This window comes from Akebia trifoliata, chromosome 6 (assembly GCF_017979445.1).
Source record: "Akebia trifoliata isolate Shusen 1 chromosome 6, ASM1797944v1, whole genome shotgun sequence".
Classification (NCBI taxonomy): domain Eukaryota; kingdom Viridiplantae; phylum Streptophyta; class Magnoliopsida; order Ranunculales; family Lardizabalaceae; genus Akebia; species Akebia trifoliata.
Genome location: NC_141380.1, coordinates 4,065,438 through 4,085,063, shown reverse-complemented (window position 1 = coordinate 4,085,063; position 19,626 = coordinate 4,065,438). Strand labels below are relative to the sequence as shown.

Genomic DNA, 19,626 nt, shown 5'->3' with positions numbered 1-19,626 from the left:
ATTGTCTAATTCAACATTTTTAATTGTCGAACTCATCACTTAGTGTCGAGTTTACCACTTTTTATTGTCAAATTCGAAGATTCTTTTTATAAGGAAAATATCGTTTAACTCGATAATAATTAAACATGACTTAAAAACGTCGAGTTCATCAATAATATAATCATATATTTGGCACACCAACTTTTAAAAATTCAAATACAACAATAGACTCCAACGGAGATTAAAAAAAATAAAAAGAAAGAATCAATACAGTCTAGTAATCATTTTAAATATTCAGCAAAACCGGGAGGGTTATTTTAATGAGAGTTAGTAGTGCCATACCAACTTTTGCTAACGCCACACCAACAGTTCTCAATTGTTTGATGATTTATACATAATTGGTGTGACATTAGTAAAAGTTGATGTGGCAATAAGAGCTATCTTTTAAATTACCAATGAAACAATGCTTTAACTCCAGTTAGTATTTGGGTTAGACTCAAGTGGCTGTGGAAGTTTGACGCGCGAAGGAGCGCGTGAGATAGAGAGAGAACTTTTGTGTCTCTCGTTCTAAAATATAAATCGGGGCCATTTTAGGCCAGCGAGCCTCCTGCCTCAATCATAAAGAGAGGCGCCATTTGTAGCCGCGGAAGCTGATCTGAAAAACCCTAAAAACAATGTCAGGCGCTCCAACACGAGCTCGGGCCGATTACGATTATCTCATAAAGCTTCTTCTCATTGGTGATAGCGGCAAGTTTCTTCATCTTTTCTTTAATTTAATTTTTTAAAAATGATTTTTGATGTAAAATTAGGGTTTGATTTCAATTAATCTCTTCGAATCGAGGACGATCTCTCTTGATTTAGATAAAAATGATTTAATTTTTTGGCCTTTTTGATCTCCGATTGTTCTGAACTTTTTGGGATTCGGCGATTCGACTCAAGGATGTAGGGATTTGGTTCGCTTTTTATGCATGGAAATTAGTTATAGGGTTTAGTAGTTTTTGTTCATGTTAATTGGTGATTTATTTGCTATTTATATGATTAGATAGAGGAAGATCTGTGCAGATCTGTGGCTTTTTATATTATTTGTTTGAAAATTGGATGTTCTAATTCGTTTTGAAGCCTCACAATTGTACTCGACAAGATTTAGCTAAACGATGGGACTGTGATGGATGTTAGAAACTCTCCTTGAAGTTCTGTGAGATGTGAATGATAATTGATTTTTTTGCTTTGATGAGGGAAGAAACTTGATTTAGTTGCTGATGGATGGATAGATATTTTAGAAGGAAAAGAAAAAAGGTAAGGAGAAAAGAAGCAAGGATTTGAATTTTAAAGAATTAAGACTCAAGATCACAGGATGAGTTGAAATTCGAATGATTAGATGTGAATAGTAACTTCTTCAAATCATTGGAGAAGACAGAGGGAATATTGAATGTTGTTTGGATTTAGCAGAATGATTATAGTTTATTTCTAATGGATAATAGTGAGATACTGTATTAAAATATGAAGCAGTTAGGATCATGGTTTCAAATCTTGGTAATTCGTCTCGTGTCGTTCATGGACGAGACTGAGTCGTCTCGGACGAATCATCACAGTCCACAACGAGACAATCAATATTTTATTTTTATTTTCAGAAAAAAAATCTTGAAAAAGTAACTCACCCCATCTACAGCTTTTCTTCAAGTTTAAATTTGGCATCTAATGACTTCCTCTCAATTTGAAATTGAATGTTCCTCAATCAACAAGAAAAGAACTCTGAACTATTCAAAATCTCAAATAATTTATATTTTTTGATAATTCATTGTCTAAAAATCTGAAAAAAGAACCCTAAATAATTCGTGGGTTTTCTTCAAGTTAAATCTAGGGAACTCAAGGACTTTCCGCCATTGATTTGTAGTTGAGAACATTCCTTGACCAACAAATTGCCATGTGTTTTGTTTTCTAAGTAGGAATCAGGATGGAATCTAGATCTGGAAAAAAAAAAGGAGAAGAAAGTGTTGACTACGTTTTGTATTTGAGAAACATTTTCCTTACTTAGGAAGATTTTAAGCCTTGCTAAGGGTTGTTTTGCTCAAATGGATTACCACGTCAGCAATCCAACACCACAGCCCTCTAAGTTTCATTGAAAAACTCAGATCCAAAAAAAAAAACCTCCAAAAAACAATTTTTTTGAGCTTGATCCTGGGTTTTGATAATGGATGGCTATCAAACTTCAACTTAAATCCCAAACTTAAAATTGATATTCAACAGTGAAAATTAAATTTTTTTTGGATATATTTTTTTTCAAAGTTCATAAATTTTGTTCTCTACAATCAGATCATGTTTTTGTATGTCACAAGGTGAGGCCAAAGATCCTTAGTGATGATGAAATCCTTACTAACTTAGTAAGGCTAGTCGGACTCTTTGTGTTTATCTGGTTATTTTCCTTATAGAACAATTCATCTCGTTTATCTCGTCCGAGATATTGTGTTTGTCTAACGATTTAATGTGATGTTTGTATCACATTGGAAATCCGGATTGTTCACAAATGAGACCGAGATGACTCGCCCGACTCATCTCAGTCTCGTATGAGATTCAAAACCGTGGTTGGGATACAAGAATCTAGTTATGATAGAAGAATCAAGAGTTTTAAATGGAGGATATTGATGCGGCTGATTGGTTTTATGGGTTTAGGGAAACAATGGAGAACATGTCCTAATGGTTTGGAATAAGGTTCTACAAAATGAAGAAGATTGTAACATCTTCAGTGTTGTAAAATTTAAAACATTTGTTGGGTAGCATACATTGAATTAATTTTATTTATTTATTGGTGGGCATCCCATTATTCTTTCCAATATTGGACGGAGAAGAGGTAAATATTTATGAAAATCATGAGAAACTTTCTTGCTTTCTGTTGACCATGAGGTAAATGCCTCTTGAGTTAGATTTAAGTGGTCGAAAAATTGTGAGTATTCTACTCTAAGCTGGACTAAATCCATTCTTTAAGGTGATTGGGGGAGTTATTTTTACGCCTAGGTTGTTAAAAATGTGCTTACCTTGCTTAAGACAAACATGGGTATTGGGATAAACCTTGATATATTGGATTTCTGTCTAGAGAGCAGGGTATTGAGAGGACAAGCACACATAGAGGGAAAAGGCCAGTAAAATTGATGGCCAGAAATACCCTGAAATAACTATTTTCGTTATTTTAGTGATTGGGGGACTTATTTCTAGAGATATGGCTATACCTAATTTATTGAAAAATGTGCTTTTTTTTGCTTGAGATAAAGCAAAGATATTGGGATGGATAATACTTCATATATAAGAAGATTTGGATTAAGGATTTTTTTTAAATATCAATAATGGTACCAATACAAGTGAAAGGGGAAAAAAAGAGGAACTGGGTATCATCTCATAGGAAGATAGGAAAATAAGGGTGCAATTGAAGAAAAATAAATACTTTTAGCTGACTTGTTTGATAGGGATATGCAGGTAGAAATCTAGAGTTTTGTGGTTGTGGAAGGAGGTGGAAATTCTTGTTTGTTTCGTCTTATTGCCAAATTTTGAAGAAGGTGCACATCTCTAGATTATGGACAAAAAATGGAACGTGGGAAGAAGATGAAAGAATTATAGACATGATTGCCATATTCTAACATGAGCTTTACAAATAGTCCAACTAGTATAAGAATACCTTGGATGATCTCAATTTTGATAGGGTTTCTCCAAATCAAAGCGAAAAGAATAACCGGGTTTTTGAAAACAAGGTTCGGGATGAGCACGAACTAGTGTTGGAGGTTTTGGCCTTGTTATTTTATTGGTGTAAAAGGTTTAAAGAATTTAGGGGCATTTTTTTTGAAGATTTCCTTGTTAGGCGGGAGAGGGTGTGCAATGTAAGTATGGGGTAATTCTTGTTTTGTTTTTGGCTGTTTGCAGCCTTTTGTTTGGTTTGAATTGTCTTTTCGGGTGATCTTCTCGACCCCCACCTTGTGGAATAAATTGATCTTTACCTATCAAAAAAATAAGAAAAAAAGAAAGATTGGAAGCCATCATCATAAAGCTTCACATCATTGGCAACAATGTCAACTTTCTTCTTTTTCTCCTTAATCTTTTTGTCCATCTTTTCTTATTTTGTTTGATTTTAAGGTAAAATTAGGGTTTGCTTCCTATTTAGTTTTTCGAATTGAAGGATGATCTTCTTTTGATTTAGGTACAAATAGTTTAAATCTAATTGATTTATTCCTCCTTCGCCTTTTGATCTTTGATCATATCAGTGATTGAACTTGGGTTTGTGGGAATTGTGTCCCCTTTTTGGCCAAGATATCAATTATGGGGTTCAAAGGATTTTGTCCATGTTAATTTGTAATTTATTTATTGCCTATTGGATTGGATAGAAGAAAGCCTTTACAGCTCTATGGTTTGTATATTATTAGAGTTTGAAGATTGTATGTGTATCATGACTAACAACTTTAGCTGGATGATGATGATGTTGGCGGTTGAAGTGACTACAGCAAGCCATGATGCAAATCTGTGGTAGCCACTTGGCGTTGGTCCAGAGATAAGACTTAGAGGAACAAGGGTATGTTAGCTCTCTTATGTGGACTATAAATAGCTGTTACAAAACGATTGTGATCTTGCCAAGCAATTTGGTATGGTAATTGCTCTTATCGTTGCATTGGGGAAGTTAGACATGCAAGAACAGAACTCACACTGCTCACTAGCCATGTGACTAGCATGTGTACTGGGTTCATACAAAGTATCACCTATTAATCATGTGATTGCTTCGCAGCCTTAATCCTCCTCCCTTTCCTTTATAAGACATGCAAGACTATACTATGATGTTAGCTCCATAGCTTGGAGTTTCATTTTCGACTCATTTCCAAGCAAACAAGCAATAGCTGTACCTTATATGGTTAGGACCGCTCACAACTCACTTTTTGAACAAGTATTGTAGTCAAGGGTAGCATGGGGGCTAAAACATGATGTTGATACCTTGAAGAAGGTAAACCCAAGCTGGTTGAATGACTTAACACCCCTCTCCCTCTCCCTCTCTTTTATAAGACATGCAAGACTATACTGTGATGGTAGCTCCATACCTTGGGGGTTCATTCTCAATCCATTTCCAAGCAAACAAGCAATAGAGACTATGCTATGGATCTCCCCTTTTCAGTGGATTATCTCAAAGCGAAGGGTGAATATCTAGACCCTATACGCTTAGGACCGATTACAACTCACTTTTTGAACATTGTCAAGGGTAGCGTGGAGGCTAGACCATAATGTTGGGACCCTGAGGAAGGTAAACCAGAGCTGGTTGAATGCTTTTCTATCTCCATAAGGACAAGCAATCCAATCAAGGACTTCATGATATGATGGTAAACACTCGTTTTGGAACTTTGGTTTTAGGATACTTCTAGATGATTGGGAGATTGATCTAATGCCTTCCCTATTACCAAGGTTGGAAGACCCCTTCATCAATCCCTTGAATGTAAACAAGAGATTTTGGGCTTGGGACAGGCAAGGATTGTTTAAGGTGAGTTCCATTATGGCTCTCTTCGTCCATCCAACAACTATTTTTCCCCTTTGAAGTTTAAAAATCCCTTCTAGAGATTCCTTTTTTGTTTGGAAAACCATTCTCGACCAATTCATACGATTGATCATCTTATTTCTTGTAGTTGGTCATTAGTCAATGGGGAGATTTTCAAAAAAACAGCTAAATAAAATATTAATTTTAATAAAACTAACCATTTTTTCAAAATTGCAAAAACAAACCTTGAGCGGCCATTGAAGAGCCATTTTTGGAAAATTACAAGAAGAGCCCTATGAAAAATGATAGAAGAAGTGTAGTTTTTCAACTTACCATGAAAAAACCTACACTTCAATTGTAGGTTTTTTAAGTTTGCATGAAAAGCTACCATTCAAGTGTAGTTTTTCAAAATGAAACTTTTTCCAAAAAAATTATCCATTGAGTTAGCCATTGAAATATAACCATTGCACAATGTCTCTCACATGCTATCCTCATTTTCCTCTCATATATATAAATATATTACAATGGTGCCTCCATTTCTCTCACACATAAATTCTCTAATTCTCAAATACATTCTCTCATTACTCTTTTAATCCTAATCTCATCACTCTCTTTCATTACCAAAATTTGATCCCTCATTCATTTAGTAGTCTCAATTCTTATTTTACTTAATCAAAGAGTAATTATTTGTCGATACGGAGGTCATGTCGAAGATGTTATGTACATTGGTGGAAATATGCAAATTTTATCAACGTCACTGGTGATTACATTTTCGGAGCTACATGCCCTCATCGTTTCGTTTTGTAATATTTGGTAAGATTTCTCAACGGATAAATTTTTTGGAAAAAGTTTCATTTTGAAAAACTACACTTGAATGGTAGCTTTTCATGCAAACTTGAAAAACCTAGAATTGAAGTGTAGGTTTTTCATGGTAACTTGCAAAACTACACTTTTACTGCCGTTTTTCATAAGGTTCTTTTTGTAATTTGCCAAAAACGGTTTTTCAATGGTCACTCAAGGTTTGTTTTTGTAATTTTGAAAAAATGGTTACTTTTATTAAAATTAATATTTATTTAGGTTATTTTTGAAAATTTCCCCTTAGTTAATTTCCATTAGCCGTGCAAGGAAAAAAGAGGAATCTATTAATTGTCTTTTCCTTCATTGTAGTTTTTCCAACGGAATTTAGAACGCTTTCTTTGAGTAAATCAGCATGGCATGCAGCATGCCTCGGTTGATTATGAGAATGTATTTAGCATATTATGGCTTTCTTGTCAAGTGGCTGTATTTTATTGAGGCTTCTCCCTTTTGCTATGCTTTGGGGCGTCTGAAAGGAAAGTAATAAAAATAGATGTGGAAGTTGTGGCTGAAGAGGTTGCCATCAACATTAAAGTTTGATTCGCAGGTTGGTCATCTTGCCCGACCTCGCTTTTGATTAATAAATCTTTGTTTATCTAAAAAAATTCCAATGGGCTTCCTTGCTTGGTGATTTGGAAGGGGTATTTTTATGACTCTTTCTGATGGGAGACTTTGGTCCATGATGTCCCATGACTTTTTTTTCTTTTTTTTTCTTTTCTTTCTAATGCTTTATTCTGATGTTTTTTTTGTATTTCCTTTTTTCCATTCTTTTCAGGTAGGCCTCCCTGACCTTATTTTTCTTCTTCTCTCTTTTGCTGGCTCATTATAAATAATTTATACATATAAATAATAGTAGTAACAAGAAGAAGGAAGACCCCAATTAGCATCAACTAGATTGAGGAACTTAATTGATATGTCTTTCGCCACCTATCAATGGACTGAGAGGTGGTTGTATACATGTATTAGAATATTGGATTATGATGCATTGTATCAAGGTATACAGTGATACCCCAACACATTTTTTTATGATCTAACACGCTGGTAGGTTGGCCTATACTCTTTATTCTTTCTGTAAAATGATACTATGGTGTGATTGATCTTAGTCCTTTCTCCTCTTCTGCAATGCTACAATTACTGATTGTTTGAACTGGTGCTGTCGGCCCAAAAGCCGCCTTAACCTTGATAGGAGCATATGATTTCTGAACATTCCTTGGGAGAAAATTTGATGAAGTAGGCTGAACAAGAGCTATAAAAATGGACTTGGAGGAAGATTCCACACCCTAGCATCAACATTGATTGATGAAGAGTAGAAGAATTCTAAAAGAAAAACCAAATTGTCCATTTCGGCATCTCTATGTCTACTAGGAAGTAAAACATTCCAAGAAATACATCTGAATGGGTAATGAGCAACAACGGACATGCTTTTTTTAAATTTTTTTTTCCAAAACTGTATAGGTGAGGAAGCACAACCCAAAGGGGTCTCTCACCCCATAAGTATTCTCAAGTAGTACACTAGTTACATTACAAACCTCATACCACCAAATTCTAGAGATCTGCCACTAGTGATAATGCAACATCATGGTCGTTAAATGGTATACGTGATGGTATAATAGAAAAAGGCAAGAAGTAATAGAAATATCTCAACAAGTATTGAATGACTTGACATTTCTTCATGCAGATTTGGATCAACAATGGGAAAATATGTTTTTAGGGAGTGATATTTACCATGGATGTAGATGTGCTTCCTTGAATTGTTATTGTTCAGTCTCTTCAACAAATTTATCTTTACCGATCAAAAAAAATAAAAAATTGTTATTGTTCAGAAACACTTTCAAGTTCCAACTACATCTAACTAGTATTTTCCTACACAGTGCTATAAAATCAATGTCAAATGTTAGTAATTTCTTCATGACACACCATGCCTACTTTTTTGCATTTAGGAAAATTGTTGACTTTATGTGTTCAGTTTGAAGCCCTCACTTCTGGTGGCTCATTTCTCCTTTCACAATTAACTTCTGACAAAGAAATTGGGATGATTGGAGTGTGATAATTATTTTTATTTGAGCTACTAACACTCCAATTTGCAGGGGTTGGAAAGAGTTGCCTGCTATTACGATTCTCCGATGACTCTTTTACCACTAGTTTTATTACAACAATAGGGTGTGTACTCAGAACCTTTGGTTTGGGATTGGTTTCTATGATTTCATGTACCCTTCTGAAGTTGGAATGATGTCTCTTTATAGGATTGACTTCAAAATTAGGACCATTGAACTTGATGGTAAGCGCATCAAACTGCAAATATGGGATACAGCTGGTCAAGAACGCTTTCGGACGATCACAACAGGTAGTTCAATGATACCATATTCTTTAATTCTACTAAATAGTAAGCCAAACGCTGGTTTTTATGCTTGCCTAACACATCTGATAGATGAGGCAGAGAGGAAAGAATAGATTGGTTAGCAGAATGCGCCAAAAGAAGACATCTAAGGTACCTAATGGTTAGAACCTAAAATTGATCTGAACCCAACATTCAATCGGATGATTGTAACCATCCTCTGATATTCTCTAGGAGAGTTAAGAAAAATATGGTGCATATTTCAGAAAGAGAGACTATCCAATTCTGGCCTATGATCATCCAATCAGGTCAAATTTTTTACTTTCAAAATATAAATTGTCTTAGCTATTCTCATGAGATTATATATCATAGACTCTGCACTTGCACAACATGTGCCAGCGTGCTGTTGTAGAGAGTCCCCTGAGTCTATCCCAGATTTCCATACACACATGAGGTTTCTTATCTAGATATGCTTTACTACTGGATTTCATCTGTTGAGGATCTATATTTCTTTTTCTTCTAATTTTCTTCTACATTTGACATTTTTGAGTTTTTTTTTTATATACTTTTGTAGCTTATTACAGGGGAGCCATGGGTATTTTGCTAGTGTATGATGTCACGGACGAATCGTCTTTCAACAGTATCCACTGCATTTTTTTTTTTTGCTGAGTTTGTTTCCTTTTTGGGCTTTCTCCTAATGAACTCTATGGCCGTAGAAAGAAAAAAGAATGTTAATTTTTATTCACATTTGTTATCCCTGATCCAAGATACGTGTAGACATCAGAAACTGGATCCGGAACATTGAGCAACATGCATCTGACAATGTTAACAAAATACTAGTGGGCAACAAGGCTGACATGGACGAGAGCAAGAGGGTAATAAATAAGCTAAGCTTTAAAGGTCCAATAGACTCAACTTCTTTTTTTTCCTGATGCGGTCATGCTTTAAATTTTCTTTACTTATAGGCCGTGCCAACATCCCGGGGACAGGCGCTTGCTGATGAATATGGCATCAAGTTCTTCGAGACAGTAAGCTCATGTCTAATGTCAGCCAAGTACAACATTGTTGATGCATTAAATTATTAACCCTCCCTGAACCCCTTTTGTGCAGAGTGCAAAAACAAACTTCAATGTGGAGCAAGTTTTCTTTTCTATTGCTAGGGACATAAAGCAAAGGCTTGCAGAAAGCGACTCCAAAGTGGAGGTACATTATTTCTTCTTGAACCATCTGATTGAAGAGGGGATTTGTCGGGATTTATATCTCAATTAGCGTTTCTTTGTATGCAGCCACATACCATCAAGATTAGTAAACCAGATACAGACAAGGGCTCCGGCATGGCTACTGAGAAATCGGCTTGCTGTGGTTCCTAAAGTAGTACAGACAACTAAGATTTCTCAAAAGAACACATGGCTTGGTTTTTATATAACTCGGAGAAATCATTACTGGTTGCCGACATGTTACGGTGACACCTTTTTCTCTTCTTGTTTCTTAAACCGTTTGGTGGTGTAATTTCTCTCAAAATCTGTAGAGCGAGAGAGTCTTTGAATGCTTTATAATAGCCGTGGGGATACCAGTCATTCTGTCACTCCTAGGGTTTTTAACAATCACGTTTGGGTAATTTCTTTTGTCTGTTAATGCATACTTATCAACTTATCCTCTTACCACCAGTTCGTATTTTTAACAGTTCCCACCAATCACTATAACAACCTAAGTGTTGGATAAACTGGTGATGATGAGGTCGTACCTCATGCTTTGTTTGTTAGAGACTAAATGTATCCTTCACTTGTGTTTATAAAATATTTGGTTTTCTTGTCATATTGCATGGCATCGCTTGGCACGGCATGGCTGTTTCCCAGTCTGAAACACTACTGATGCTCGTACTCTCCTAATCCACTATTGAACAGTTTTTGAGATTATATGTAGACATGAATGTTCAGAACTCAATTTAACTTCCATTACCTTATATATTGCTTTATATATGTCCTTGTCAATTATCTGCTCTGTGATGGCTCCAGAGAAAAACTATATGGCTGAGGTATCTGGACCAAAGTTTCAATTGTCGTCCTTTTAACTCTGGGTTACAATGATTGATTTACATGTATTTAAATTAAAATAATTATGATTTTTTAATAAAATAAGGTAGATTAGAAGATGTTTAGTGATAAAATCATGTTTTATTTATAAATAAGTATTTAAAATTAAAAAAAAAAAAAATTTATTCTAATCAAAATCTACAAAATTTCGATTGACTCTGCTGAGTATTTACGACTTGGCCAAGATTTTTCTAAATATCATCCGAGATATCTCGTTTTGTATAGTTGTTGAGCGAGACGAGTCATCTCGATCTCTCACATGCATGTCTCTCGAAACCAAGCTCCTTTCTTGAGTAGTTGATACTTCAAAATGTCCCAGATCTAACAAAATTTGCAGATACCCACTGGAATAATTATCCTTTATTGTAAAAGATTTGATGACAAATCTATGTATGTAGAAGATGATTTTACACCTCTATAGTCGTATTTCTTTAATTTTTAATTCGTGGGTTTCAACCATCCATTGACCTGGTCCATAATGAAGTGGTTGGTAGTAGGATGGATATTGGTATTAATGCGAGAGACCAAACAACCATTGAACGTTATGAACGGTCCACGTTTTACTTTTTGGGTGGGCCACACCAAAAAATTCATCTTCAACGATCACGATTGCTGGATCAGAACTAGATTTTAATAGACGAACAAACAAACACCGCACCTATTTGTACGGTGTACATGTGCGCCACGTTACACTAAGACATCACGCGTTCACCTTCTTTACCTGCCACCCCACTCTCAGGCGCAAAGGCTTCGAAATAAAAAAATGCCAAATATACTCTCACCTCACCTGGAATGTGCACAAGGAAAAATAATCTACGGTAGTTTACACATTCCACGTCAGTTGAGTGAATTTTAGTGTTTTTTTTTTAAAGTCAGCTTAGTACGGCACAAGAAAAAAATATCATCCAAGTATTTGCCATTCTACGTCAACCATGAACCATCGAAGTTGGTTGGGGGACTTGGCGTCAAGAATCTTCTGGAACGTATGCACTTATCCGAAGGATCGTCCAATGGTATGGACTTAGAGATGACGGTACCCTCCGGATCACAACAACAGCGCCTAACAAGGTGACATTGGTTCGCGTAGCGTAAATGTATAAAATAGCGATGATATACAACCAGCTGTAAGATAATATAATACATCAGTGGCTTCGTCAGGGCTTTGCTCACTTGAGCTCTAACCACCCCAAAATGATGGTGAACTATTTTCTTCTTTGTTCTCTTGTTAACATGTGCCCTAAGGGTACATGTTAGAGTGCATTAAATTCACTTTGAAAAAAAGAACTTGAAGGTATTTCAAAGAAAAGAAAATATCTTTTGAGGGCAATTTTGACAGGAAATTAAAATTTCAAGATGTATTTAATGCACTCAAACGTGTGTCCTAAGGGTACATGTTAGACAAAACCCTTTTTTGAAAAGTCACGCATAAAAACACAAGATTGATTGATTATTTGGGTAAGAATGTCCGTCAACAATCCGAGTTAACTCTCTCTTTACTACTATAGTGAGAGAAGGTAGAATGAACAGAGGTTTGAAACTAAATTATGAATCCCACAAATATCTCCACTATTACATTTAAACTTAATATAATTAATATTATTTTAATAATAAAAACAAAAAAAAAAATTACAAGTCATGACCCTAAAATCCATTGATTAAATTTTAAAATTACAAAATATCCTTTTTCAAATTCAAGGATAAAACAATTGACTAGACCTTGATGCAGATCACTTCAATAATCTTGGAATCTAGAGAGATTTCTTGTGTTCTATCAATATGTGATAATGTTCTGGAGAAAATAACATTGTAATCTTAGAAGCGAGTAGATGCTAATAATATAATCAAACAAGGCAATTTCTAGATATTAGATACACCAAAGACACCATTACCAAATATTGAAAGAAAATGTGTGATGATTTACAATCAATACAAATGAGTACGAAAAAACAAATGAGAACAAAAAAAACAAGGAAAGAGATTTTCTATTAGCACCCTAATTTTTTTTACTTATTTATCACATCACACTCTAATTAAAAACTAAAAGACACCATTCAAACATTACAAAGATTTGTCCCTAAAAGTTATTACTCAACATTATAACAATCCTTCAAACAATTTCAGTAGTTGTGTATTACTATGATTAGGTCATTTAAAATCCTAAACATAAAAGAAGAAATAAGATTTAAAAAAAGGTCATTAATACAAGTTGCCACGTGTCTTATGACGAAGAGGTTTGCTTCAAAATTTGAAGCGGTGACTCAATTTCTCCAGCATGTAATGTATTGGGCAGAAAATTCATATGTCACTGAGCTCGTAAGCTACTACCACGTGGCATTTTAGAACATGTTCGTTATGGAGACTTCAATGGTCCGGGGAGCATAACATCAAACTTCCAGCACAAAAGAAAAGAAAGCGAAATCGATCGAAAATAGACCATCTCTCTCTCTCTCTTTCCCGTATACATGGCAAAGAGCTTCGATACCAATTTCTAAATCCAACTTTTCTTTAAAAATTCCAATTCAGCTTCTCAAGATATACATCTCAGATTCAGAATCAATGGGAGACGAAGCATCATCATCACTCGCTCCAGGTTTTCGATTCCATCCAACAGACGAAGAACTCGTCAGCTATTATCTCAAGCGAAAGGTCTGCGGAAAACCCTTTCGTTTCGATGCGATTTCTGAGATCGACATCTACAGATCTGAACCGTGGGATCTTCCAGGTCAACTTATTCTCTTTAATATCATCGTCATCATCGTTTTCAGTTTGATTTCTGATTTTTCGATGAATTTGTTCGATTAATTCTGTTTAGGTCAATCGAGGTTGAAGAGCAGAGACTTAGAGTGGTACTTCTTTAGTGCCCTAGATAAGAAATACGGTAACGGGTGGAGGACGAACCGAGCTACGGACCAAGGGTATTGGAAGACAACCGGAAAGGACCGCTCGGTTCGACGGTTCGATCGGACGGTTGGGATGAAGAAAACCCTTGTTTTTCACATCGGACGAGCTCCGCGAGGGGAGCGTACTAATTGGGTTATGCACGAGTACAAACTTGTTGATGAAGAATTAGGGAAAGCTGGTATTGCTCAGGTAAGTCAATTAGGTAATCGAGAATTTGAAATTCATTATGGACTATGGAGAAGACCCATTTGATTTAAATTGCTTATTTTTGTATATTTTTTTGATTTTTTTTTTTTTTTTGGTTTGGTTTTGTGTGGGGAAGGATGCATTTGTGTTATGTAGGGTTTTCCAGAAGAGCGGAACGGGGCCGAAGAACGGGGAGCAGTACGGGGCGCCATTCGTTGAGGAGGATTGGGATGATAATGTGTTGGTTCCGAAAAGAGAGGTTGGCGTTGATGGATATTGTGAGATTCGCGATGAAGATGAATACGTTCAGCAGCAGAATGATGTTGAACTTGAGCAGGTATGTATTTTATTTTTATTTAAAATTTTTCTTTGTTAAGTGTAAATGCTGTAATTATCGATCCAAGTTCAAGAATGATTAGGTGATAAAGGATTGTTCCAAGTGACCAAAATAGAGACTTTTGGATGTTTAATCCTTGTCAGCTTGGTTAGAATCTAGGGATTACTGATTATACAAGTGGGGTTACCATGGGGTTTGCACAATCACGATACTAAACCTTCGCAAAGAAAGAATTCATGGAGAACCAGTTGCCTAGAAGGAGATTAGATTGTATTTAGTTAGTTGGATCTTAACAAGGAGCGAATGGATGCACTATAATATCCCCCCATGTCCTAATATGAAGAGTTTACATCTTTCTCAGGCACAAAGAGGAGGATGTCTGAATCTCCTCGACATCCATCATCAGTGTTAGTGAGTGAGTAATCACCCTATTTATCCGTATAGAGTTTAGTTTAGTGCCCATTAATTTTTTTTTTTTTTTGATAAATATAAATTTTATTAATGAAGAAAAGGAGAAGAGGAGGCTGAGATAGCCCCCAAACAACAAGACAAAAAAGATCAAAAAGGAAAGAAAGAAAGAAAGGAAAAAATACAAGCCTGGTGGGGTGCTACATTAATGGTTAGGGTGGAACCTTGCTTAGCAAGAAAAGACTGTTCCTATGCTTTTAGTAGACTAAGACTGGACTAATTAAAATATTAGCACTTCAAGGATTGGAATATTCATGGTCAACTATTGTAATACTAAAAAGACTAACTTATCCAAAAAAAAAAAAAAAAAAACTAAAAAGACTTAATACTTGAGTTGTGATCATCTGACTCCCCCACGTGGCATACTCAAAATATCCCCAATGATGGGGCATGTGCTAGAACCACAGATTTTATGCCTCGGGATACACATCTGTGCATCCCCATAATTATGTGTAGTTTTGTATCCCGATGATTAGTAGATGAATGGTTCTAGCACATGCCACGTCAAGAGAGTATTTTGAGTATACCACCTGGGGGAGTCAGAAAATCACTACTCTTAATACTGTACTCTAGAGAACTCCTTTGATGATTATATTTGATTAATGTATGTTATGAGATCTTAACAGTAAAACACACTTTTTAAATACAAGTACTCATTCCGTACTCACCAACAAATAAGTGGGGAGTGGAGAAAAGAGGCAATCTTTGTCAAATAAGTGCTCTAACTGCAAATGCCTCATCCATTCAACCTTATATAAGCTCAATAGGACTACTTGTCATTACTCAATTGCAAAGAGCAGAAGATAGATTAACCAAGCACAATTAGAATTGAATAAGTAAATGGTCAATTGATTCTCTACTATATTTGCAAACAAGAGCATAAGAGACATGTTAGCCATAACTGATCTTCTGACTAATCAAGTTGTCCACCTTAAGTTTTTTCTTTTGTGAAGAGAATCTATCCAGAAAAAGTCACCCACCTTGGAAGGGATTTGAAAACCACAAACTTACTTGGCTTCCCAGAAATTGTCTTAAGATCATTTGCCAATTTTCTATCACCCATGAATAAGTTGTGTGCAGTGATCTGCTCTTCTAGTGCAAAAATACATGTGATGTTCACATCCCATCTTTGAAAATCATTGTTAAATGGTATGGCCAACTGCTTCCTTGGAGTTTTGAGGATTATTCTGGTGTCTGTTTGTTGTGTTCTCTAAGCTTTCAGTAAGTTGTCTTTCTTCCTTCAGTTTCCAACAAGCTGCTATGTTTTTGCATATTTTGTTTCTCAAATTTCATCTTGTCGGTCATTTTATTTTATTTTCACAACTTTCTTCGTGCCAACTGAAAAAGAAGATTTGACTGATCCAAAGAACTTTCTGTAGGATAGGATTGACGTATCAAACCTCTGCTTCCCAACGTTGACCTGTTGGAAGAAATTTAGTACATCCCTTAGTGTTCCCTTTGATTCTTTTTTTTGATCGAGTGTTCCCTTTGATTCTGGCTTCATTTATTTTTCTACATCCTGATATTTACCTTTTGGAAGAAATTTAATGCATACGCCAGTGTTCCATCTGTCTCTTTCTAAGTAAAACTTTGGCTGCTTTATTTATTAATAGTAACTTAAAGTGGTTTACATTACTATAAATTTCTTACGGGCTTACCCTAAGAATCTGAAAGATGGTAAATGAAAATTGTGTAATTACCTTACAGATCTGTGGATCTGCTGTATTGACACATTTGTTATTGTTGCTTAAGTATGTGAAAAGACATTAAATTCTAGATAAAAATGATTTCTACCTAAGAATAACTAAAAATAATACACCACCTTTGAGGAGCACATGAGCTTATTTTTTACTTGAGTACCCTTATTGGAATGATTATTTTTCACATAACAATTTCCCAAAAGCTAAATCTGGTTAAGTTCACCAAATATTTGGTTAACTTTACTACCACCTCCAAAATTCTTGTAGAATCAGAAAAGTCAACTTTTTTAAGTTCCAAAGATCCTGAGAAAGAAATAAAACAAAATGATTTCAAACCTTAGCGTAGAAGGTGAAATTCTTGATGGTAGTTTAATTTTGAAACAAGTGAGTTTATTTATTTTTTGGAAATCGTGATGGTGTGCAAGGTTTTTGGAGTGGTCCTCCATATTTCACTGGAATGATAGGTTTTTTGTACATATAGGTATGATGTGGACAATGGCACCGTCCCTATAGCCAACCCACAAGATTGTCTATTGGATGGATGGTTGGTTGGACTGGTTATGCTGGACCTCTACGTTTTCTTTAGATTCATTTATAGTGTTCACTATTGTTTGACTTGCTTCTAGTTTTGTTTCCGCTATTGGCCGATGCATATAGAAGCCTCTGCGATATGCATCCACAATCTTTTAATTGTATATAATTATGTTGAACTCTGAAGAATTTTTTCTGTTTCCAGAATCTTGTGATGCAAGTTCCACCCGTAAATGAACTTCAGGTAATCTCTGATGGTGGAGATGATTACAACTATTTAGGTGACTCGGGGGGTTTCCTTGAAGATGATCAAAAACTTTTCATTGGCACGGGGGAAAGTGATGACATGCCGGAATTGCCTGATGAACAAAACTTCTTCGACTCACCCGAATATTTTCAGATGGACCTGGCACCAGTAAAAAACGAATTTTTTGAACCGGATGATCTTTTGAATCTTTTGGATGCTGATCACAATACCGATGACCCAGTTGACTCAATGCCCACATACTTTGATGATGCTCCTCCTCATGATCCACCAGTTGTAAATGAATCATTCTTAGAAATTGATGATCTAAACCCTGTGAATGCTGATCCATCAGGGTTTGCAATGCTTGATGAATACCTGCAATACTTTGATGCAACAGACAATAACTTTAATCAATCACCCTTCACCGAGGAGGTAGTAACAGATGATACCTTGTATATATTGCTTGTGAAATCTAAAACCTCAAAACTCATATGTAATATTTCAATCTGTTACAGGTGGGTGGAGGAAACGGAGAATTGGTCTTGGTCTCCCCAGAATTTTCAAAAACACCTGGCAACGAAGGTGCATCCTCCTCAAAGCAAGAACCAGAGATCACAAAGGTTGCACCAGGTACATTTTCTATTTTTTAAAGAAATTTTTTTCTCCAACTGCACAATTTTCCAGGGAATAATAGGGATAAAGCCCCATTGTATCTCATTACTTGAAAATTATGCTGCCAAATTTGGGATTTTTACCTCATTCAAGGGACCGTTCTTGTCTAACTTTTTTCTGTTGCAGATGGCCAATACAATGAGGGTTGGGATGATACCGTTGCCAAACAAGTCAGTCGGATGTTGGGCTCCATCTCTGCTCCTCCTGCATTTGCTGCAGAGTTCCCAACAAAGGAAGCAACTTTTGGACAGAACTCAACCGCACAATCTTCCAGTTCAATCCATGTTACTGCTGGGATGATCCGTATAAGTGGCATGACAGTAAGTGGCACCGAAAAGATCTGGTCCTTTGCGAAAAGCGAAGATACGGATTTCATCCTTCCATATGGAAGTACAATGGGTGATTTGATGACAGTTGAACGTTTGATCAGCAATTCGGTACTGTCGAGCAAGGGAGGTTCGGTAATGGCTCATTGCTGGTTCTATTTTATCTTCCTTTGGATTCTGGTTCTTTCAGTGAGCTACAAAATTGGAAGCTATATTTACACCTGGTAGTGTTATCGGTTGGGATAGACGGTTTACTACACAGATGAACATTGGAAAATATGGTGTGTTTTTTTTTGAGAGAAACATATAATGGCAGCTGATGTGGTGGATAAGGAACTTAGACCGAACAACATTTGCCGTCCTTTTTATTACAACATATATTCATGACTAATTTGAAATTATAATGCTACAGCCCATTTGGTAAGTGATCTTAAATTCTGATTTGACCTCAGTGATTTTTTTTTTTTTTGTTTGATGAATTTTTATGAGAGCTGATATTGGCCCCCAACTTTTACTTATTACACCCCAATTTCTTAAATTATTTTTAACACTCCAATTAAATATTAAAACACACCATTCAAACATTGCAAAGGTATGACTCAAATTATTATCTAAACATTATTACACCTTAAAAGTTGGGATTTTTCTCTCTTCCTGGGAAGAAAGAACATCCTGTGGAGATTTCTTTCATTTGCCGCTTGTTTGGGGTTTATGGTTGAAGAGGAACAGGAGAATCTTCAAAGGGGTGGTTTACACATCGCAAGAGATTGTTGCAAGTATTTTGAGCCTTTTATTTTACTTGAGTAAATCATGCCCTAATTTAAGGGCGTCTTCTTTGAAGACTTTGTTTTTTGTTGGGAAACTTTGTGTGTCATGTAGGCATGTGTCTTGGTCGTTGGTCATCTAGACCGTCCTGTAATATTTTTCTTATCTCAATAAATTTATAATTATCAACAAAAAAAAACTTTTGTAAAACACTTTATCTATTGAAGGAGAACACTAGAAGAGCACATGAAATTTAGAAAGAAAACACCTCTCTCCGCCCTATGCTAAGGATGATTCCAAAATGTGAAGGCAATGCTGATGTTGTCAATTAACAATCCTCTTTCTACTCTGACCAATACAAAGTTGATTTCAGCTCTATAGACTAAAAGGTTAATTAGAGCAACTCCAATGCAATAGGAGGTCTCATTCCCAATTGTCATTTTACTGAGCTAGATTCCTTTGAAAGCATTCCAATGCTCTCGGCCCAAGTTTTCTAGTGTGAAATGTTTTGGAGAGAGAGAAAGTGGGAGAGGCAAAAGAAAAGAACAAGTTTCTCTCTCTACCTATTGGTAGTAAAAAAAAAAATGGCAACTGTGAAACATTTTAAAGTAGCTGAATTTGTGGAGTCATTTTGACTAGTATGATTGGAGTGAAGACCCCTTAATAGGCAAAATCACTCTCCACAATAAAATGTCTAGCAGATATGCCTATTGGCATTGGAGTTCCTCTTACAA

The 19,626-nt window shown here is 35.8% G+C and overlaps 2 protein-coding genes across 2 annotated transcripts; both read left to right on the top strand.

Moving 5' to 3' along the window:
• The first annotated feature begins 490 nt into the window (after nt 1-490).
• Nucleotides 491-10,481, top strand: LOC147399726 (ras-related protein RABE1c-like). Its single transcript, XM_086445195.1, has 8 exons — nt 491-726; nt 8,419-8,491; nt 8,575-8,675; nt 9,241-9,306; nt 9,444-9,541; nt 9,632-9,694; nt 9,777-9,869; nt 9,953-10,481. The coding sequence occupies exons 1-8, from the start codon at nt 654-656 to the stop codon at nt 10,034-10,036; spliced, it is 651 nt and encodes a 216-aa protein (XP_086301321.1). The 5' UTR covers nt 491-653; the 3' UTR covers nt 10,037-10,481.
• Nucleotides 10,482-13,191: 2,710 nt separating this feature from the next.
• On the top strand, nt 13,192-18,562 carry LOC147399725 (NAC domain-containing protein 53-like). Its single transcript, XM_086445194.1, has 6 exons — nt 13,192-13,481; nt 13,572-13,849; nt 13,983-14,183; nt 17,088-17,561; nt 17,645-17,759; nt 17,928-18,562. Exons 1-6 carry the CDS (start codon nt 13,316-13,318, stop codon nt 18,353-18,355), a joined length of 1,662 nt encoding a protein of 553 aa, XP_086301320.1. The 5' UTR covers nt 13,192-13,315; the 3' UTR covers nt 18,356-18,562.
• Nucleotides 18,563-19,626: the final 1,064 nt, after the last annotated feature.